Genomic DNA, 21,839 nt, shown 5'->3' with positions numbered 1-21,839 from the left:
CTCAGCCCCCTCCAGCCAACACCCAACCCCCCAAGAGGGCCCACGGCAGCACATCCCTGCAGTTCCAGTGCAGGCTGTGCCAGCACAGCCCCACAGCTCCCTGCTCAGCAGCTGGGGTGCGTGGCATCGTAGTGCTGGATGAAGTCCTGCAGCTCCTTGAGGAGTTGGTTGCGGAGCTCGCTCAGGTTGGCTCTCAGCGCCTTCATCAGCAGTGCCTCCATGGAGGGCTCCTTCTGCAGCAGCATCGCGGACACCAGGGCAAATTGGAGGCAGAAGTCGTGGTAGCCCTGCGGGGAGCGGCGTGGTTCAGCACGGGGCAGCCCAGAACCTCCCCGCAAGCGGCACAAAGTGGTTCTTTCTTCCCTCAGAGCATCCCAGAGGCAGCAGCCCCTCCCCGCAGCGCTGTGCTGAGCTGCCCCACGGCTCGCCGTCACCCGGCTCTGCTCCTTTCCCCCACAGAATCACAGAATTGTAGGGGTTGGAAGGGACCTCCAGAGCTCATCGAGTCCAACCCCTTGCCAAAGCAGTTCCCTACAGCAGGTCGCACAGGTCGGCATCCAGGCAGGTCTTGAACATCTCCAGAGCAGGAGACTCCACCACCTCCCTGGGCAGCCTGTTCCAGTGCTCCGTCACCTCACTGTACAGAAGTTCCTTCGCACATTGGTGCAGAACTTCCTATGCTGCAGTTTCCGGCCGTTTCCCCTTGTCCTGTCTCCACTTGCCACTGAAGAGTCTGTCCTCACCATTCTGCCCCCCACACCTTAAATATTTATAGACCTGGATCAGGTCCCCTCTCAGTCTTCTTTTCTTGAGGCTGATCAGACCCAGTTCACTCAGCCTTTCTTCATAAGAGATGCTCCAGGCCCTGCACCATCTTTATGGCCCTCTGCGGGACTCTTTCCAAGAGAGAACCCTGTGGGTTCTGAAGCTCCCAACGGCTCTCCTGCCCACAGCCGGTCCCGCTTGCCCTCGCCTGTGCCAGGACTCACCTGCTCGATGCTCTCCTTCTTGGTGAGGATGGCGGCGGAGCGCAGGTCCATGCCGGTGGGCGAATGTGCGGAGCGCGGGGGGCGGGGTAAGCCCTGGAAGCCTGCAGCCTGGGCGGTGGAAGAAGGGAGGTGCAGTTGGACACCTGACAGGGAGAAGGCCTGGGCAAGGGAACGGGTTGGGACCGGCAGCACCTTGGAACTGCGGGCTGGGGACCAGTCAGCCTGGGGGGAACCTTGTGGGACCCTGCCGCCTTCCCCCACGTGCACGAGGCGGCCCCTTGCTTCCCACTTCCACTGCAGCCCAGGAGCCTTGCCTTCAAGAGCCGAGGGCCCCGCTGGCTGATTTCCCTTCCCCACCAGGCCACAATTCGGCCTCCCTGCAGCACCCTGGTTTGCTTCAGTGCAGCTCGACTCCTGGCCTTGCTCATGCTGCAGCACGCTCTCAATCTCCACGTTCTTTTTTTGGCCTTTCTCCACACGGACTCCCATTTATCAGCCTCTCCTGAAGAGCCAGCACCAGGGCTGCTGTGGGCTCCGCATCCAAATAAAGCAAATCTTTACCCCCAGGATGTAATCCTGTGACTGGGGACGCCACAGAGGAGCTCCCCCCAAGGCTCCTGGCCTAGATTAATGCTCCTGGGCCTTCCTGCACGTGCTTCCCAGAGACATGCGGGCACCATTCTGGCACAGTGCACAGGGCAGGGCTGCGCACGTACCAGCTCTGTCCAAGCCCAAGGAGGCTGCCCGGTCCTGGCTGGTGCTGCTGCCTCAGTGCAGACACTGGAGCTGGCTGTGCTGGGCTGTGTGCTGCTGGGCTCTGCAGTAACTTCCAGCGGGATCTGCGAGTGTTCAGATTGGTGAAGGCCGCAAAGAAGCGGTGGGAAGGCGCCCAGGGGATGAAAACAGAGGCTGTGTGAGAACAGTGGGAGCCAGCACTGCAAGCTAATGCTGCTGCCTTCAGGAAGGGAAACCTCAGGCACTCTTCTCCCGGGAGGAAACAGCACAGAGTAGTGCAGCCACAGGCTCAAACCCACCCCATCCTGGGCAGCCACCACCTCTGCTTCACCAGCAACACGTGGCAGACGCTGCCATGCTTGAGAGGGCAGGCAGAGCTCAGCGTGTGCCTCCAAGATGGGGCCAGCACTGACAGCCTCAGCAGGCTGCAGAGATAATGGACTGTGCGGATACAGCTCAGCACTTCCACTAGCCTCAGGGGCGCTTTGGCTGCGTGGCTTTATCAGTGCAAAGCACTACGGCTGCGTTTCAGAGTCCACACAGAGGCATTTGGATACAGCCCAGGCAAACGGAAGAATGAGGTTCATGGAGGGGACCGCAAAATCCCACCTCCCTGGTGGCACGACATTTAGGCAGAAAGAGGAGACAGATGCATGAGCGCGTACCAGCTCCAAGCCTTCCTCCTCGCTGGTGCTGGATGTCTCCGAGGAGACTGGCTCCAACTCCAGGGCACAGAGCTGCTCGTTGTCTGCAGCTCCCTCTCCTCCTTCGGGCTCAACCTGCAGACACGCAATAGCATGAGGCAGGGATGAGCTGGGAGACAGGACAGGCAGAGTGCTGAAACCCAAAGGAAACTGGGGCATGCGCAGCCCAAGAGAAAAGTCAGGAAAACATCAGGCTGCTCCCACTTCTGTCCAAGAGACACCAAAGTGAAGAGTGAGAGAGAGAAGTGAGGTGTGACACAGGTGGAACGGATCCCCCGAGCTGGGCAGCTCCCGGGGTGAAAGTCTCTCCATCTGCACTCGGGAAAGAGGTGCACACGTACTGGCTTTGCTCCTGCTGCTGGCTCCTGCTCTGCTGCCTGGGGGTCAGTGCCCGGGCTCTTCTCTGGGCTCTTCTCTGCATGCCCGGGCTGTCGCGGCGCCTCGCTGCTCGCCACCAGCTGGCCCTGGGGGAAATCCTGCTGGTCAAGGCCATGGCAGCACCAAGGGATCCACGTGGCCGTGAAACTGGAGTCAGCACCGTGTACTTGGGGTACAAACCCACCTCACCCACCTGCTGCTGGCTTTGCAGACTGTTTCTGCAGGCAGCAGGTGACTGGGGAGCAGCGAGCTGCTCTCTGACCCCTGGCTGGCTCTCCGGGGAGCAGGACCGAGAGGGTTTGCAGGATGGATGGTAGCCTGCGGAAACACAACAGCACTTAATAAGCAAAGTGTCAACTCTCCCCATACAGACGCTGCTGGCTGCACACACCACAGAGGGGTCCTGGGTGGCAGCCAGCGCTGCAGCAGAACCAACCTTGGGAGCTGCGGGGAGAACGGCTGCAGTCTGCTGTCTCCTGCTGGATGGGCCGAAGGAGTCGGTAGCGTCTCCGGCGTGGGCCATAGTGGCGCCGAGGGAAGCAGTTGTCCCAGGAGGCTTCTTGCTCCCTGCAGGAGCAAAGGCAGCCCCAAGGGAAATTCAGGCTGGCGAGGATCTCTGGCGCAACCTCCCACCTTCAGCAGGGTCAGCTTCAACGCCACGCTGCCTGGAGCACTGTTTAACCCACTGCACCAGCCTGCTGCCCGCAGCCAATTGCTGTGCGCCACAGCTGAGCCAAGACCTGTTTGCACATGCAGCACAGCTCCCCCTCCACCCGAGACCCCAGAAGGGACCACCACTCCTCAGCCAAGCCACGCGAGCTGTGCTCAGCCCAGACCCGCAGCAGGATGTATAAGACAACCCCTTTCCAGTCACTGCCCCAGCCTCACTGCAGGCACCCACCATGGGAATCCAGCAGGACGCTGCTCCTGGCTGAGGAACTCAGGCTGGGCCAAGAAGTCCCGGTGACGCAGCTGTGGTATCTGAGGAGAGCAGTGGTTTACACACTGAGCAAGTAAGGAGACAGCCCAGCTGGCATGAGGGCAGCCCATCCCAAGTGTCACGGCCACCGCCATTCCTCCCCAGCCCGCCTCCCTCACCGGCTGTAAGTCCATGACAAACATTACTTTATGGCTCTGCTGGTCCTCTCTGTACATCCAGGGAGGTGGTGGCACATCACGGTTCTGGGAGGACCGTATCCAATTCTCCTCATTCTGGAGGATATCAGCAGGGCCAGGGAAAGGCCTGGGCTGCCTGGCACCGGGCTGCCAAAGCAAACCGCCGCAGGTGAGGCCAGCAGCTCATTTGGAGCAGCAATGCACCCTGCAGGCTTCCAGGGAGATACTGCCTGTGCTCTGTGCTCCCCCTTCCAGTTCTCCTCTTCCCAATGGAATCCCACCCTTTGGACAACCCAAATTTGAAGGAGAACCCCAACAGCTCTGCCCACACCCCATCTCTTACCAGATGCATTCTTCCCCTGGCTCTCCAGTGCTGCTGCTCCCACAGAGGATCGCACCAGTCATCCTGGGGGCTACGAGCACGTGGAGGCAGCGGCCCAGCCTGACGCGGATAGGGCTGCAGAGACACAGGGAGAGGAAAGCGGCATGAGAGACTCCACGCTGCTGCAGCCTCCCCCTCCTCTACCACGAGGATGTCATGCAGGGATGGGGAGCCCAAAACCCTCCCACCTGTAGTCACAGACAATTCCCGGCCTTCCCAACTCGCTCCTGCACCACAGAGATGCTCTCCAAGCTACTCTGCATCCCAAGCAATGGAGCAGTGGGTGCCCACCCTCGCTGCCCCACTCCCGAGTCCCACACAGCTCCTGTGCTCCCAGCCACAACCTCAGCTCCACCTACCCCCCAGGGAAAGGTCCAGGGCCCCCTCCTGCACCGCTGCCTCGAGGACATCTTGCCAAAGCGTTGCTTCAGCCCTGATCCCTGCACAGAGGTCCTCAGCGAGTCCTCACTGGGCTGTACAGAAAGAGGTGTGGGTAAGTACATCTTGCAGGATGGGCATGACGTCTGTTTGGGGTCAGTTTTGGGGTCAGCTTTCCCAGTGGTGCCACCCACAGCTGTCCCTGCTCCACTGAGCTCCAAGCACTTGGACCCCCTGAAGCACAACACGGTACTGCCAGCAGTGAAGGCAGTGCAGAACTGCCCCAGCCCTGTTGTCCCCCAGCCCTGGAGGCGACGAGGCTCCCCGCAGTGCTGGTGCTGTTCCCTCACACCGCACACGTCTGCTGCCGGGTCTCCCCACCCATCCCAGATCTCCACCTGCTCACAGCGATGCTTCCACTGCCCAGTGCACCCTGCACAGGTCACAGCGCCCAGCAGCACCATCCCACTATTGTTCCTGCTGTGTTGGCTCACAGCACCAGGGCACTTCACAGACTCCCCCCCCAGCGGCCGCAGGGCTCAGTGCTCATTGCACAGTACAGCAGCAGGGCAAGCAGGGCTGGCTCCGCCCTGACATTGCCAATTGGCGGCAGCGGGCTCTTGGAGCAGCTGGGCATCCTCAGCATCCTGCCAGGAGCCACAGCACAGACACCCTTCCCTTGTCCCACCGAGCAGCAGGCACCGAGCTACTGGACAGCAAGGAGTGCAGTAGCAAGAAAATAAACACTTTTATCCCCAGATCGGGGTTTTACCTGGCATGTCAGTCCCAGGGGGCCTCGCAGGGGGCTCACCTGCTGGCAGAGACCAGCACCAGCGAGTGCAGTGGGGACGGAACCTCCTCCACACACAGGGCAGATCGCACCACCTCTGTTTGCTGAATGCAGCCCAACAGGAAGCAGCGGCTGTCAGCAGCTGGCTGTTAATCCCCCCCCAGCCAGCGACCTTTGTACCCCTCCTGCCCGCTTATTTGCTGCAAGGTGCCAAAGCCAAGCTGCAACACTGAGGTATAGGTTGAAAAATACAGGATATAAGGGCCCATAACACCGTTTGGTTTTGCTAACTCAAAAAGAATTTGCACATAGCATCACTTAGTTTAACTTTTGCTAACTCAGAAGGAATTGCTTAGTTTTACTTTTGCTAGCCCAAGCACAGACCCAAAAGGAAGCCTTCTCAAAGCAGAAAGGGTCCAATGAGATAACAATGGAAAGAGGAACAAACAGGATAAGAAACTGCAGAGGCACACAGGGTGGGCGAAGAGCTCAAAACTGGGACAAAGGTCGGAAGGACACGGCCAGGAATACTATGGACTTCATCCAGGAACGACCATCAGGTGGGGAGGAGGACATTGAACCTTCATCCAACGACCACCAGAGGAAGTTACTGCATATGCACCGGGGGGAGGGACAGTATGTAAATGAATTCCCAGAAAAGTAATGCATATGTCAATAGGTCTCAGGAAATACTGCTGAACATGTATGGCTTGGCTTACAAACGTACGAGATCCCACTCTCTGGTGTGCAAGCTAGGAGGAGCGCTCCCCCTTGAACCCAGTGTGTGGCACAGCGCTGGAATAAAGGCGTATCTGCTCTTATAACCCCATGTGGGTTAGAGAGTTTGATTCCACAAATCAGTTTGGCACCCCAGAGGAGACCAGCTCTGTTCAGCTGCAGGAGTGGTTGAGGAGGGGGACGCCTTTGTCGCGCCCTGAGAATTCTTGGAGGGACTCTCCCTGCTTCTCTGATCACTGCAGGACAGACAAGGACCGTCTGGAAGCGGGGCAGGTACGTTTAAAGGAAGGCTCTGTTAGGCGTACGCAGGAGCAGGGGACTCTGTGAGATGGAGGGGGACGCCCCAGCAGGAGGGTTTACCCTGAGGGTGGACTGGTCCAGAGGTACAGGACGGGAAGATTACATGGGACAGGCATTTTGCAGCACTGTATCTGATTCTAGGGATGGTGGGTTTGAGCCCCACGTCTGGCTGGCACTTGTAAGCCAGGCTGGCGTTGGGCACTAGGAGTCATGGGTTCGTAGAAATCTGGAACTCACGTTAATTGCAGGGATTGTGGGTTTACGTCCCAGACCAGGTTAGCGAGGTACAGTGCTGATACAGCTGATACAGATACAGCTGCCCAATGGTAACCTACATCACTGAGCCACGGCCAGGAACTGCATTGATGATCTGCACTGTTGTTACTATCTGCTGCAAACATCCAGCGCTGTGTGTTCGAACAATGGCTACCGACACATCTGGGATATCCTCCTGAACATCCAAACTGAGACGGCACCTGAGCCGGCAAACCTCAGTGTCGGAGTGAACGTGCTGTGACTGAGATGTAGCTGAGCTACGGAGGGACAGCGGAGCCCTGGTCCTGTCCTCCCACCAGGGAAACGGCTGCAGGCGGATGAAGCAGGAGCTGTTAATTGTCTGTACAACTCCCTGTATGAATTATGTTTGATAAACTGGCAAAAAGCGGATCTGAATGGTTTTAGTGTAAATGTAAATGAACTTGTTGGAGTGGGATGAATATGGAACTTATATGTCATAAATTACGGGGAGGGACAGGAAGAAAGATGTATATTTCACAGAACAAATGTATGCTGTCCAGTTTATGCTATACTAAAGACATAAATCGAGGGTAATGGTGTTACTCGTGCCCAGAGTGTGGACAGGAGTGGGGGAACGAGTTCTGGGGATTGTTTAGGGGAAACATTAGGATAGAAGGAGCGATTTGTGGAAACATTAATAAACTAATCAAACAACAGAACAGCGCTATGGGAGGTCACAAGGGAAAGAAATACCTAAAAAGACACCTCTCGGGTGTATATTGGCACCTTGGAAGGATGTTGCAGGAGGGCCAGGGGGCACTTTGAATAAGAAAACCATGATAAAATACTGCAACCAGTGGTGGATGCTATACAAGTCAGAAGATGGGGAAAAGTGGCCCCTAAATGGGACCTTAAACTACAATACTATTTTGCAACTAATGCTGTTTCTAAGAAGGGAAGGCAAATGGGATGAGGTCGCATATGCAGACATGTTCTTTACCCTCCGAAACCTCCCAGAATGGCAAAAAGGATGTGGGATGGGGGCCCTGCAAGACCCTTCAGTGTTAGCATTAGAAAAAGAGCAACGAACAACAGGCAACAGGAAAATGAAGCGTCGCTGCTCAGCACGTAGCACAGGGCAGCAGTGCATCAGACTAACAAAAACTAGAACCCCTGATGAATTGTTTGGTCACTGTCAGGCTCCAGGGGTAAGAGGTCTTGGTATTGAACGGACAGAATATTCGGAGGAAGAAGAGGATTCTTCCCTCCCCGGAGCTCCCCCAGGTTCCCCTGTTGCTGCTTTCTAATTCGTGAAGCAAAGTGCTTTCTGAGCTCCCCAAAGGGAAGCAGGACCAGATGGGGCACGGATCTGGACAGGGCACCTGAGCGAGACGGCCTAAGAGCAAACCGAGAGCGGGCAGTAAAAGGAATGGAGAGCCACCCCCAGGACTGTCAGTTGGTCCGCCCTGTACGCTATAGAGCAAGGAGCAAGAGAGACTCCTCCGGAGTTTCTGGATAGGCTTAGAGGTACCACGAGGAAACACACATCCTTAGATCCAGGATCAGAAACAGGTATCCAGCAACTCACATCATTGTGTATTGACAGTCGGCAGGGGACGTGCGGCGGAAGCTGCAGAAAATGAGGGGTCTTGATGCACGAAACTTAGAAAGCTGCCCCGAGTTGGGCAGGCTGGATAAGCCATGGCTATGCCTCTCTCACCCCACCCGCCCTATCTAGGCTTAACAACACACAGACTTGCACTCCTGTCAAGAGCCTCAGCTGTGCCTGGAATCAGTGAAGGAAAAGGGAGAATAACACCTACAGCAAAGACACAGAAAGCACAAAAGCACGTCACAAAACCAAGGTCTTAAGGAATCAATCAAAGATTCTCTTCCATTTTCCTTGGCAAATCATACCTTTTCCATACCCATGTTTATTTCCTAATTTGCATAACTTGTGACTCAGTACTTTCTTGCTTATCACAGGAAGGCATGTGAGAAAAGGGGATCCAGTCAGGATGCTGAGGACATCTTCTGGGGTTCCTCTCAGCCGGCCTGAGACCTGCCCAGCACACAACCCCCGGATCCAGACCTGTGACCGCTGTGCCAGCAGGACAGGTTGTACAGCCTCACCCAACCTAACTCACCTCCCCTGGGACACTGATGAGGTACAGACTGTAACAGCTTGCTCAGAGCACGTTTAGAACATTGTCTGAGTGCAGCTGATAGGGGTCAGGGAAGTGTGCTGCAATCACTGCCTTCCCGCTGGTCACTTCGGAGCACGACTGCAGCCCCCCCCCATCTCCTAAGGGCTGCACACACCCAAAATGGCTCCTCTGCTCCAACTGGTCTCCAATAAACAGAAGCAGACAATTTCTTCTCCCCAGTCACTCTTTTTTTTTTAACCAACCCTTGTTTAAGGCGCAGCTTAATGCAGAGCCTGCAAACACTGCGCCGTGCCAGTCGCTCCATCAGCCCCACAACAGCCCTCACTGCTGCCTCATTCCCGCCTCTGGAGGCTCCCGCAGGGACGGTGGCTCAGGCAGAGAGCAAGCACACCTCCTGGGCACAGAGCCCACACCCCAGGCCGGGCCTCTGCCTCAATCCTTGGCTGCCCACGCTCTCCCACGATGCTCCCAGCTTTGTGCCAGGGGCATTTTGGGGAGCAGCATGCCCAGCAGCGCGGCCGCTCCGGCACAGCCTGAGGAGCCCAGAGGGAAGGCTGAGAGGAGTGTCTGGTGGCGGCGGTGGCCCCGGCAGGACAGCGCTCAGCACCGAGGGATGCTGCCCTCACCCCCAGCTACGCAGACGGCAGAAGCTGAGCACAGAGAGCTCCGCTCCTCGGGCAGGGCTGGCTCAGCCGCGCCGGGACAGCCGGGAAGCTGCAGTTCAGCGCTGCTGGGCTGGCCAACAGCTGCCGGGGACGACGGGCTGCCACAGCCGTCCGGGTAGGCTCACCTTCGAACACCGCAGCCGGCTCCATCTCCCGCTCGCGGCACCGCAAACCCCATCGGCTCAGCGCCGGGCTGCTCGGAAGCTTTGCCCGCGGCGCTGCTGCCGGCCCAGCGCCCCCTGCTGGTGCAGCCACGCACACGGCGCCTCCTCTCTGCCCGCGCTTCCATCGGAGCCGCGTTCCCGTTGCCTCAGCTCCGACAGCCAGACGTGCGGGTGCTCGGGGCAGGCGTCTCGCCCAGCCGCCTAACGAGACCTCTCACTTTCCTGCTGCTTAATGAACATCTGCTTTCTTTCACGCCTGAAAGCCGACGTGGGTACGGATGGTGGTTGGCAACCGGCAGCGATAGCAAGCTGGTCCAAACTGGTCTGTCCTGCAGTGCAAAACTCCCTCCGTGCTCCACAGAGTACAGCAGAGTTTGTGACCTTGTGGTAACGTGGGAGGGAGATAAGGGAGAGCAGGGAGACCAAGCTTGAGCTCCCCGGTGCCAAACACTAGCAAAGGAGGACATGAAAAGGAAAATTCCAAGTCTGGAGCAGGCTCAAACCTTAAAAGTTGCCACCTGAGCAGCGCTAACACTGTCAGGGCAGCTCGTGGCCCATTGGAGCCAGCTGCTGCCCAGCGCTGCTCCCACAGGGCAGATAACACGCAGCTTTCCAGCTGGTCGGTTAATTGCAGCCTCCAACAGCTATAAATCAATTAACTAACTGGGCGGATCAATTAGCTCTTTGCGATCTGGGAAAAGAATACAGCAGCACAGACAATACAAATGCATCCCCAGCCTCGGTGGCCACTGTGGCAGCACGTCACCTTGCGAGGGGAGCACCAGCAGCTACAGCAGCTCCCTGCCTGCTGTTACCTACCAGACCCACGTCCTCCTCCTCACCACCGAGGCATCCACAGACAGGAGGAGGATGAGGAGCTGCCAGGGACGTGGGGACAGTGCCACCTATTTGCAGTATTTACTCCTTGTGCAGCAAAGATCTAAGATGCAGCAGTTACACAATTCGTGGTGTAAAAGTCCAGGACCGCATTTTGCGGAGCTTAGCAAACAGGTGACTCTGCAAGGTATCCTGACATCTGCCTGCATGCAGACAACCACACAAACCCCTGCAGAACATCAGCAGGAAAAGCAGAAGTGACTGTCACTGGAATTTGAAAGCTTTGCTGTCCGTCGGAGAGCAGCACAGCATCTCCTGATGAACAGCACCATCAGCTGCCCGGCCGTGTGTGCCCTGCAGCAGGGACAGCACAAACCTCTGCGAGTGCCCCAGTGGTGCAAAAGTGTCCTGCAGAGCTGGCAGAGAACAAAGCTTCCACACAGAAAAAGCAGCAAAGGCTGAAGGGGTTAAGGCAGAAGTGAGCCCTGCCTGGAAAATTCACTCAGGCACAGGCTACGTCCCACGCAGCCTTTCAGGCATTCCCTCACTTTCTATGCGTTTCTCTCTTATCTCATGTCCTGCAGGCAGCAAGCCTCAGGCAGCAGCACAGCTGCCCTTATCACCGCTATGAAACACTGTTCCCAGGCACAGAAACCTTCCAGTCCAACCAGCGCTGCCTCGGCCAGGAGCTGACGGCGCTCACCAGGCGCTCAGTTTCCGCACAGGGGAAGCTCGTGGCCAGAGACACCACAGGCTTTTGTTCCTGGCCCCAAACCGCTGCACAGGCAGCTTGCCAGGCCTGGGCTGGATGTGCCTGCTCACCAGCCAGCGTGCACCACGTGTTTGCTGGCCATGAGCTTGAGCAAGGCTTTTCCCTTAGTGACAGAAGCTGCCAGAAACGGGATTCCAGGTTAGAACCGGAAAGAAATACAGAGAACAAACAGCTCTGCTGGCCCAGGAGCCACCAACCTGGGAACACAGCACAGCCTTGAGGAGCATCCCTGAGCTGTACACAGGAGAAACTCAGACACCTGGAGAGATTCTCTAGAACAAAGAAACTACAAAAACGCTCTACTGCCTGGGAAAGCACAGGTCAGACTGGGAAACTGAAAACTGGCACAGGAAAGCCAAAGTCTGCAACGCACACTGGCCTCTCCACGTGGCCCTGCTCTCCAGCTGGGCCCAAAGATGGAAAGGCAACTCAGCATCCACCCAAGAGAGAGCACCTCAGAGAGAGATGCCTCACAAGAACTTCTCCCTGTGATACGTCCCAACGCATGGATCCTTGCACGGACACAAGGCTGGCACCCTGCATGTGGCGTGTCCACAACAGCAGCCCTCATCATCTGCCCCCACTCACAGCACAGCAGAGAAACGTGACCCTGTCTGCCACCCTCATCACACCGCCATCCCTCCCCAGCCCGCCTCCCTCACCGGTGCAAGTCCTTGGCTAACGTTACCTCACGGCTCTGCTGGTCCTCTCTGCGGTGTGAGGGAGGTGGTGGCACATCACGGTCTCGGGGTGCCTTTCTCCAACTCTCCTCGTTGCGGAGGATGTCAGCAGGGCCATGGAAAGGCCTGGGCTGCCTGGCACTGGGCTGCCAAAGCAAACCGCCGCAGGTGAGGCCAGCAGCTCATTTATTGTAGAGTCATGGAATCACAAGGTTGGAAGGACCTACAAGATCATCCAGTCCAACCGTCCTCCCATCACCACTGCTACCACAAGCACTGAACCAGATCTCGCTGCTCCTCATCCAGGCGCCTCTTGAACACTGCCAGGGACGGCGACTCCACCACCTCCCTGGCAGTCATTCCACTGCCTGACCACTCTCAGAAAAAAAGCCGTTCCTTGTGTCTAATCTAAACCTCCTCTGCTACAACTTGCAGCCACTTCCCCAGGTCCTGTTTGTTGCCTGGGAGAAGAGGCCAAACCCCTCCTCATCGCAACTACTCTTCAGGAAGTTACGGAGTGCAGTGAGGTCTCCCCTGAGCCTCCTCTTCTCCACACTGAACAATCCCAGCTCCCTCTGCTGCCCCTCGTAAGAACTGTGCTCCAGATCCCTCACCATTTCACTGCCCTTCTCTGGACACGTTCCAGGGCCTCAACATCTTTCTTGTAGTGAGGGGCCCAAAACAGAACACAGTGCTTGAGGTGCGGCCTCACCAGTGCTGAGTACAGGGGGACGATCACCTCCCTGCTCCTGCTTTCTAATGCAAGGCTTGTTGTGGCCAAAGTCCAGGACCCGGCGCTTGGCCTCGTTGAACCTCTTCCCATTCACCTCAGCCCAGCAATCCAGCTTATCCAGATCCTCTGAAGGGCCCCACTACCCTCAGGCAGATCGACACCATCTCCCAGCTTGGTGTCACCTGCAAACTTACGGAGGGTGCACTCAAAGCCCTCATCTAGGTCATCAATAAAGATACTAAACAAGATGGGCCCGACCCCCAAGGGAGACCACTTGAAACGGGTCGCCAGCTGGACTTCATTCACCACGACCCGCTGCGCATGGCCCTCCAGCCAGTTCCTTACCCAAAGAAGGGTCTACCTGTCCACGCCACGGGCAGCCAGTTTCCCCAGGTGAATACTGTGACAGGCCGTGTCAAAGGCTTTGCTCAAGTCTAGGCAGACTACATCAACAGCCTTTCCCTCGTCTGCCAGACTGGTCAACCAACGGTAGAAGGACATGAGGTCGGTCAAGCACGACCTGCCTTTCGTGAACCCGTGTGGCCTGGGCCTGATCCCATGGAGCAGCCACACATCCTGCAGGCTTCCAGGGGGGTTTTGGCCGTGCTCTGGGTTCCCCTGCCCACTCTGCTCTTCCCAACTCTCCACTCTCCCCAGGGGAGTCCCACCCTTTGGACAACCCAAATTTGAAGGAGAACCCCAACAACTCTGCCCACCCCTTGCTGCCCTGCTGCTCGCCCCCATCTCTTACCAGATGCATTCTTCCCCTGGCTCTCCAGTGCTGCTGCTCCCACAGAGGATCGCACCAGTCATTCTGGGGGCTACGAGCACGTGGAGGCGGCGGCCCAACCTGATGCAGATAGGGCTGCAGAGGGGACACAGGGAGGGGAAAGCAGCATGAGAGCCTCCCCACTGCTGCAGCCTCCCCCTCCTCTACCACAAGGATGTCATGCAGGGATGGGGAGCCCAATACCTCCCACCTGTAGTCACAGACAATTCCCGGCCTTCCCAACTCACTCCTGAACCACGGAGATGCTCTCCAAGCTACTCTGCATCCCAAGCAATGGAGCAGTGGGTGCCCACCCTCGCTGTCCCACTCCCGAGTCCCACACAGCTCCTGTGCTCCCAGCCCCATCCGCAGCCCCACCTACCTCCTGGCGCGCCCTCCTGCACCGCTGCCTCGAGGACATCTTGCCAAAGCGCTGCTCCATCCCTGCTCCCTCCCCTGCTCGGAGTCGCTCCTTAGCGGACCAGCGCTCAGCTGCGAAAAAAGAGGCGGTGTAAGCGCATCCCGCAGCACGGGCGTTCCCATCTCCCCCAGCTCAGCTTCACAGCGCTACCATCCACAGCCGTCCCCGCTGCGCTCAGCCCCGACCTCTCGGGCCCCCCGAAGCCTTCCCACGCTCCCCACCCAGCTCGGCCTCCGCCCGCACACGGCTCTCCGCAGGTTTGCGGCACACGCCCGGGAACGGCGCCGGGAACGGGCCGCAGGGCTTGGGGCTCGCCGGTTCTCGCGCGGGACGGCGGCGGAGCGAGCGGGGCCTGCTCCGATCCGACCCGGCCCCCCCAGCCCGGGCTCGGCGGACTCCCGGGCCGGCTGGGGAGGGCCGGCATCCTCGGCGTCCCGCCCGCAGCCGCCCGAGGGAGCCGCGGCACCTACATGTGGCCCTCGTCCCACGGGGCGGAGGGGTCCGAGCTGCGACAACGGCCCCGAGGGCGCGGGAGGAGGGGGCCGGGATTCCCACCGCTCGGTGCGGAGACTGTCCTGCCGGCTGTAAGCGCGGAGCGACGAAGGGAAGGGCCAGCGGCGAGGGCAGAGCCGCAACGCCGCGATGCCGGACGCGAAGAGCCGATCGGGCCGCGGCGAGGACGAAGCGAGGACGAAGCGAGGACGAAGCGAGGACGAAGCTCCGTGCGCAGCGCCGCCCGCAGCCGCGCTAGGAGGCGCAGGACGCAACAACCGTTACCGACGCGACGACGCGCGAGAGGATTCGGCACGCGGCGGGGCGTTACCGCGCAGGCGCGGAGATCGAGGCCGCAACCGGCGGGGGCGGTGACGTCATCGCGCGGCGCCGGGCGGCGCGAGGCGGGATGGCGGCGGGCGGCGCGCAGGCGGGCGGATCGGCTGCATCGTCTCCGCAGCCTCGTCCCCCTCCTCCGCAGGGCCCGGGCGGGTGGCTGCGGGCGGCGTACCGCTTCGCCGCCGACAGGAATGACTTCCGCAGGTCGGTGCGGTGCGGGAGAGGGAGAGGGACCGGGCCGGGGCCGGGGCCGGGGCCGGCTCCTCGGGCGCGGGGCCCGCAGGCAGCCGCCGCTGTGCTTTTCAGGAACCTGCTGGTGAACGTGGGGCTGTTCGCCGCCGGAGTGTGGGTCGCCCGCAACCTGGCGGACATCGACCTGATGGCCCCGCAGCCCGTGGCGTAGCGGCGGTGAGTGGCGGCGGGGGCGGCGCCGTGCGGGCGGGGGTCCGGTTGGGCGGCCTCGGCGGGGACGCGGTGCTCCCGGTGGGCCCTTCCAGCTCGGGGCGTTCTGCGGGTTGTGTCGGACGGAGATGTGGTGGGATGGGGGGTTGCGGCTGGAGCGCGCCTCAGCCCGGAGCGGCCCGCTGTGCGCAAGGGCTGTTGGTGCGGGATTGCCTCGGGAAGCAGACTGAGACGACGCCGTTTGACTCCACTCTTACAGAGCCCGGGAAGAACTCGGCTGCGAGGCGGAAGAGTTGCCCTCCTGCCACAGCCCGGCACCAAATGGGAGCTCGTCAGCAGTTGTAAGTTCTGAAGTGCTCACAGAGCACCTTCCATTCTTGTCCTTTGCAGAACTGCTGCTCCCACTGAAAGCCGTCCCATGTGAAGCAATGCCAGGGAGCAGGAAAACTTCCACGTGGCAGAGGGAGAACTCCTATTCAACCCATTCTGCAAAAGGCAGTGAGAATTGTTTCTTGGAGGATGTAAAGCCGTTGTGCATGGAATTCTTTTCTGTATCACCATTTAGTTCCTTAATAAAGGTAGAATAATGACATGACACAGTGAAATTTTTCTTTTTTTAATAAGAAACTTCAGTTTACAAAAAGAAGGTGTAAAAAGAGTAAAGATTTACAAAAATCATAAAAACATGATTTTTATTTCACACCTGAAAGACAAACAAACAAATCCAGTCCTGGGCTGTGTGCCGGATCCTTGTTCAAAAGGAAAACAGAACCGTGGGAAGCCGTGGGTAAACTCCAACCACCAGAAGGGTGCATGGATCGTGTGAGGCTGAGATGAAGCTGGTGCACTTACTGTACAGGAATCAGGGCTCTGTGGGAAGAAGCCATTCGGTGTTGCATAGCATGTTTGCGTGCCGGACTCAAACTACAACTTGCCTTTAGTGACTTCAAGTCCCGCTATAGGTGGTGAAGCTGTTCAAGGGACACTGAAAGCACGACGTGAGGCTGACGCGGGAGCTGTAGCTTGAATTCAATCAGAGACAGAATGCTGCAGCTCCCAGAATACGCTGCCTGAAGAGCAGAATGACTTCCCAGCCCTGAGCATTGTGGCAGTCTGACTGCAACATGGCTTTGGATTCTTTGGGCAGTTATGCACAGGGTTTTAAATGAAAACATTCTCTTGCAGTTGTACTGCCTGTGTTTTGTGACTGACAACTGCCCCCAAAGAGAAGTGTATTCCACTACTGAAACATATTTTAAAATGCTGTTTTCGAAGCAGAAATTTTAACATCTTGTAAAGAAATGGATTATCTGTACTTCAAAAGGATGTCAAATTTTGCAGGAACAGTTTTGTGAAGGAAAAGGGGATTAATTAGAACAGTAGGTCATTTTGTAGTTAATCTTGGTTTTGATTTAGAACACACTGATCTCCTCCTGAGGCCTGGGTTCAGCAGGGGGCAGTTCACAGTTAAGTACATAAGGCTGCCATAGGTGACTTACTGGCTGCTGTCTTCACAAACAACTGAAATAAAAGCTGCTCAACCTGCAATCAGAAGCAGCGCTTCAAGAGTGTTTGCACCGAGCTGCGAGGCAGCCAGATTGCCTGAACACATTCAGTAATTAATTGGATTCTCTCGTCGCTTGCTGCTGCCTTGACGCGTCCTTGAAGCAGAGGCAGCCTCAGTCATGAGCACAGCATGGGACACAGCAGCTTAAGTCATTAGCGACAAAAGGAGCAGAAACTCAGAGCAGATACCAGAGGCTGTTGAGACTTAAAGCCCCCACAGAAGTGACTGGAAAAAAAAAAAAAAAATCAGAAAAGCCACCAAACTCCAGTGTTGATCCTTATCCAGGAAAGCAGAGTAGCTTTTTACTCATTTTCGTAGTGGCTGCAAGGGGATTTCATACTGAAAGAAATGCTCGTGTTCTAACCAGCCTGCAGCACCACCCTTCCAGCAATCTTAGAGTGGGATTAACTTCAGAAGCCCTGAGGATTAGCTTTCCTTCTACCCCTGCTCAGGTCAGCAGTGGAACTTTCAGGGCACCAGCAGAAAGGGGGGCTTCCCTGGCAGCATCCCTTGCAAGCCTGTCTCAACTCAAGGGAGTTTGCCTGGGCTGCACTTGAAGACAGTTTTAACCATCCTGACCATTGCAGCTGTTTTTACCCAAAAGAAAACTGGTTGAAGTTTTACTGGAAACAAACATACCTACTTGTTCCTTTCCTGTAAAACTCTCATTTAGGTAAATGTACAGAAGGCTGTGCCTTAAATAGCTGGCGGCTGCTTAACCAAAGCTGAAGTTGAGCACACAAGAAACAGGGCCTCTTCCAAATGGGCTGAAGGTTGCTAGTGGCATGTTCCTGTACTCAGCACGTCTGACAAACAAGCTGTACACTTGGTTTTCACATGGATATTTGGAGTTCATCTCATAGCAGTAGGCAACAGCCATAAGGGCCAGGCTTCGTAACTTCATTTAATAAATATGAGGAGGATGAAGATGAGCTAGGAAGAGTTCATGAGTCAGAGGCACAGAGTTGTGCAGAACAGACATTGCACTCCCTGTGCAAAGGAGGAGCCACGTGGGTAAGCCACCTGAATTCCTCAGCTACAGATTCCGTTCAGTGCCCCACAAGCTGGCAGTGGCATTGCTCATCTGCAAAGCTCTGGTTTGTCCATGTTATCATACATTCTTTAGCCTCGCGAATCCACAGACGCTGCACTGATTCACTCATACTGACTCAGTGTAACAATTATCCCCATAGCATGGATATGGTTCTCTAAGGAGAGAAGGCTACAGCCTAAGTTCTCCACACTTAGCACTGCCGTGCTGGAGGGGCGATTGTTCCTCTTTGTTCCTCTTCAAGAGGAGAAGCACTCAAAAGCCCTACATTCCAATGAAGATGTGCTCACATGGAAAGTGTAAAACAGGAGCAGACACAGAGGGAGCCCTTTTCTACCCCGCAAAGTCCTACTTCGAGGAGTCAGGGCCAGACCCAGCAGTTCAGCACGGAAAGAATCACATTCAGCACCTGCCGCCTCCACGGAAAGCACGTTACTGAGACTAAGAAGTACAAATCAAATGGCGTTCAAATCATCAGCTGCATGATCTCTTGTTTCACTTCCAGCTACACAAGCATTTACAGTGACATGGGGGGCTTTAAGTAGGCAGCTCCTTCTAAAAACTCGAGAATTTGGGGTCCCGTTCCTTAGGAATACTTAATGGAGAAGCACCATTCATTTGGCAGTATGAGATTACCAGTAGGAGAAATGTTTGCACCCAGACTGCAGCTGATGAGACTGCATTTGGATTTTGTTAATGTCCCTGCCTGCAAAATACATGATCCTCTGACACATAAGGTCACCAAATCCAGTGCTTCCCATTTCTCCTGGAAGTAGATCGCTGCTGTGCTCAGCTTGGCTTTATTTGTCCCCTTGTTTCATTCTCTCTTTCTCCTTCCTGGCCCCCAGCCTGCACAAAATCAGTAGCACAGCACTGCTCTGTAACTGTAGTGCATTCCTCCATATCATGCATACACTTCAGGACAATAAATAGCAGTGGTTAAAGCCAATTCTGGGCCCATTGGGCTGGTCTTGTCTTTTTTTTCCCCCTCCTCTCTCTACCCCCCACCCTCCCTTCTGGAAATGTACTTTCCAAACTGCATTAGTAGGACTATCGGATCTCTCAAAACTGTTTTGGCCCACCATGCAAATTATCATTTACACAAATGGAACCCATTCACACACAGAGAATCACAGAATTTAAAATAAAACAAGCACAACAGGAGCGGCCTAAAGGACACCCCTTAAATCAACTAAGACAGATAATCACCAACAGGTACAGGTGACAAACACATTCTGCTTTTCATCATTCAGTCTATGCTGTGGGTTTCAAAATTCAAAAGCCTGCCGGAATGCTTCAGATTCCCATCTGCAATAAGCAAGCATCAGTATTAATGTAACGGACATGAGATACCACTAAATTGAGGTTTCATATCCAAACCCAGGTTTGGGACAGAAGGCCCCTTCCATAGGCACAGCTCCTCTACCAAAAGCTCCCCATGGAGCTTTGATTCCTCGCTCTGCACCACACGCTCTGCCAGAGCTCAGCTTAGTGACTGACTGGAAGGGGCTGGATGACATGAGAAAATCTAAATCCAATTGGCCTCTGAACAAGCCATTCCTTGAATTATGACATATACAGATATTTCAAACATGTAAGGATAAAATCATAGCCTCTGAGCTTGCTGGTCAACTTCTTCATATGGACATGAAATGTGAAGATGCCAGTGATGCTGAGAGTACCTACAAAACACAAATCTGCTGCTTCAGTCAGGACTTAGTTCTCCAGTGTTTCTGTTCCATGCAAAATGTTATTGGATACAAAGCACCAAATCTAAGGAATCATACAAAATTAGCTCACTAAATTGTGCTGGCAGGTAAAACTAATCCTGTCTATTGTATCTTCCATAAATACTTCTCATTTTGCAGTACTGTTACTTCCACTGGAGCTTATCCTGGGGTCTGGCAGCAGCCAGAAGTTTTGTCAGGATGCAATTAAGCACATTCGGGCCTGGGGATGTTACAATCAACACAAGTGTGTCTAAATTACCCCCAGGACAATATTTCAGTACCTGAAGGGGCTGTAAGAAAGAAGGGGGCAGACTCTGGCAGGGGCTGTGATAGGACAAGGGGAAATGGTCTCAAGCTAACAGTGAGGAGATTTAAGTTGGACATTAGGAAGATGGCTTTTGCCTTTTAGAAGCAAAAATAACTTCTGACAGTGAGTCCACAGGATGCACTCAGTGCTTTTACTGTTTCCAATTATATTCCTGTGCTGAAAAAGAATGGCTGGAATCCCCTAAGGAAATGGGGGTGACACAGCCACCAAGAAGAGTCTGATGTCACACACTTAATGCACATTATTCTGTTTGCTGCTTCATGTTGACAGCTTCAAAGCTGTCAGAGAACTGTGAGAGAACTTCAAACCAGACCAGAGAACTGTTCTGGTTGGAAACAGCGGGGGAAAAAAGTGTCTTTTTTTTGTTGTGTTTTTTTTTTTTTTTTCCCCCATTGCTTTGCAGAGAAACTGTTTTTGCAGTATGCATAGTTCAACTTGGGCATGCAGGTGGTAAAGTGGTAACAAAGGCAAATTTACGCAACTAACTTGCTAGAGGCAGAATGTTAACTAAAATAAAGTATTTCCCAGTAACTACAGCCAATGTTGCAGCCTATCTGGCCACGAACACATTAAGGTTCTTCATTCTTAAAATTAACACTGGTTTACGAACAAGTTGAAGAGAAGAAGGTTGTGCTGGGAACAGTTCTGTGCCAAGAGCTGCGTACTCACAAGCCTGACAGCCTGCAAGTGTCCTGTGGTTTGCTCTGCCTTCAGACAGCAACCTGCACAGTGCCAGGAGTCTAACACTTGCTCTCAGCATCTCTCAAGGCATCTGGCTTCTTGTTACATGACTGAAACCCCAGCACAGGTGTGCCTGCATGTACAGAAACAAATTCCACTCCCAGTTCAACCAGAACAAAGGTTCTGATCCTGCAGACACTGAGCTTGGGACTCAAAAGCGTCACCTCCACACCTGAGTTAAGTTAGATCAGTTGTGTAGGTGCTTGCAGGAGTAGAGCCTACATTTGGAATGATTTTGAATATACACCTGGATTGGAGAAGGATTTCAAGCCACACCATTAAAGGAGGGACAGAGCTTGTGTTACAGGCAGCCCACGGGCAGGCATTCACTTCAGTGGGCTTCACAGTCATCGCAAGCTTGATGTTTGTCTTATTAATATAAAGAGGTAACTTCCAATTTTATTTCTGGCAAACAAGACACTATAGAACAGTGTCACCACGGCAGGGACACTGAGCTATGCTTATATGAAGATGCCTACAGCAGACCAACAGAAACCAAACAGCATAAAAAATGCTATACGCTATCGCTTCCAAATAAAAGCTGAATATCTCAGAAGCCTCACAGTGCTGGAAAAAGCAAGTTTACTTTGAAGTATAATTCATTCCTTCCCTATCAGGGCAATATTTTTCTGACCGCAGTATCTCCACGTCCCAGCGCAACCAGGCTACATGGAGAGGTCACTAATGTCAAAACTGTCAACAGCAAACACGACACAACCTGCGGGGCACCAGCTGCACCCACGGCTAATGGGCTGCTCCCACCCCCCTCTGTAATCTAGTCCATTCACATGACAACCCTATTTCTACCTGAATACAAATACTAATGCAAAACACTCAGTCAAAAGATGAGCATTCGTAGCAAAGTCTTGGCTCACTACAGCAACAACCATCAATCTGCACACAGACGGCCCGCACGGTGAGGGATGCAGGATGCAATCACAGTATTTGGCAGTCACAGCAAACATGACTGCCCCATTTTCCCTTCACTTCTGAGATTAAGGAGGCAGCACCGAACACCTTTTTTCCTTTCATTTTCCCTGTGAGACAAGCAGTCTCCACAAAGCTGCACTCTGCTCTAATGAAGCCTCCAGCACAGTTCTGAACACCACAAGCATTTCATTTTCATTCTTTCATGAATGTCAACTTCTGCCTGTGCTGAAGCCAGACCAGCTTCCCCTGCACTAAGCTGGGTCATTCTGTACCTCAGTCTGGCCTATAATATTTTTATTTATT

General features: G+C 55.0%; 2 protein-coding genes across 5 annotated transcripts; one reads left to right on the top strand and one right to left on the bottom strand.

The window, feature by feature from the left end:
• Positions 1–35: 35 nt before the first annotated feature.
• LOC122187071 (serine/arginine repetitive matrix protein 1-like) lies at positions 36–14,021 on the bottom strand. Of its 4 annotated transcripts, XM_042884296.1 has the most exons (14): positions 13,918–14,021; positions 13,518–13,631; positions 12,042–12,179; positions 4,664–4,777; positions 4,266–4,379; positions 3,932–4,069; positions 3,708–3,787; positions 3,243–3,373; positions 2,991–3,124; positions 2,770–2,892; positions 2,390–2,503; positions 1,706–1,828; positions 990–1,097; positions 36–287 (listed from the first exon to the last, which is right to left on the bottom strand). In XM_042884296.1, exons 1-14 carry the CDS (start codon positions 13,975–13,977, stop codon positions 105–107), a joined length of 1,674 nt encoding a protein of 557 aa, XP_042740230.1. In that variant the 5' UTR covers positions 13,978–14,021; the 3' UTR covers positions 36–104. The 4 variants fall into 4 exon arrangements, with proteins under 4 accessions (XP_042740230.1, XP_042740232.1, XP_042740231.1 ...); XM_042884298.1 differs by lacking the exons at positions 1,706–1,828; positions 12,042–12,179; positions 13,518–13,631; positions 13,918–14,021 and adding an exon at positions 9,706–9,773 and having other exon boundaries at positions 121–287; positions 2,390–2,892; XM_042884297.1 differs by lacking the exons at positions 1,706–1,828; positions 12,042–12,179; positions 13,518–13,631; positions 13,918–14,021 and adding an exon at positions 5,455–5,851 and having other exon boundaries at positions 121–287; positions 2,390–2,892.
• An 830-nt stretch (positions 14,022–14,851) lies between these two features.
• Positions 14,852–15,784, top strand: TOMM6 (translocase of outer mitochondrial membrane 6). Its single transcript, XM_042884293.1, has 3 exons — positions 14,852–14,991; positions 15,094–15,195; positions 15,580–15,784. The coding sequence occupies exons 1-2, from the start codon at positions 14,858–14,860 to the stop codon at positions 15,188–15,190; spliced, it is 231 nt and encodes a 76-aa protein (XP_042740227.1). The 5' UTR covers positions 14,852–14,857; the 3' UTR covers positions 15,191–15,195; positions 15,580–15,784.
• Positions 15,785–21,839: the final 6,055 nt, after the last annotated feature.

Source organism: Lagopus leucura, unplaced genomic scaffold, assembly GCF_019238085.1.
Source record: "Lagopus leucura isolate 7727_CA_CO unplaced genomic scaffold, USGS_WTPT01 Super-Scaffold_100043, whole genome shotgun sequence".
NCBI classification, from domain to species: domain Eukaryota; kingdom Metazoa; phylum Chordata; class Aves; order Galliformes; family Phasianidae; genus Lagopus; species Lagopus leucura.
Note: the sequence above shows the minus strand (reverse complement) of the source record. Positions and strands in the feature narration are given on the sequence as shown.

Excerpts from the sequence above, each read along its gene's own strand:
- LOC122187071 (XM_042884296.1), bottom strand. The coding sequence starts at position 13,977 with ATGGAGCAGCGCTTTGGCAAGATGTCCTCGAGGCAGCGGTGCAGGAGG. Across the intron at positions 3,374-3,707 it reads CGTCCTGCTGGATTCCCATG|GGAGCAAGAAGCCTCCTGGG; the intron begins GTGGGTGCCTGC and ends TTGCTCCTGCAG. Across the intron at positions 3,125-3,242 it reads TTCTCCCCGCAGCTCCCAAG|GCTACCATCCATCCTGCAAA; the intron begins GTTGGTTCTGCT and ends GTGTTTCCGCAG.
- TOMM6 (XM_042884293.1), top strand. The coding sequence starts at position 14,858 with ATGGCGGCGGGCGGCGCGCAGGCGGGCGGATCGGCTGCATCGTCTCCG. Across the intron at positions 14,992-15,093 it reads GACAGGAATGACTTCCGCAG|GAACCTGCTGGTGAACGTGG; the intron begins GTCGGTGCGGTG and ends TGTGCTTTTCAG.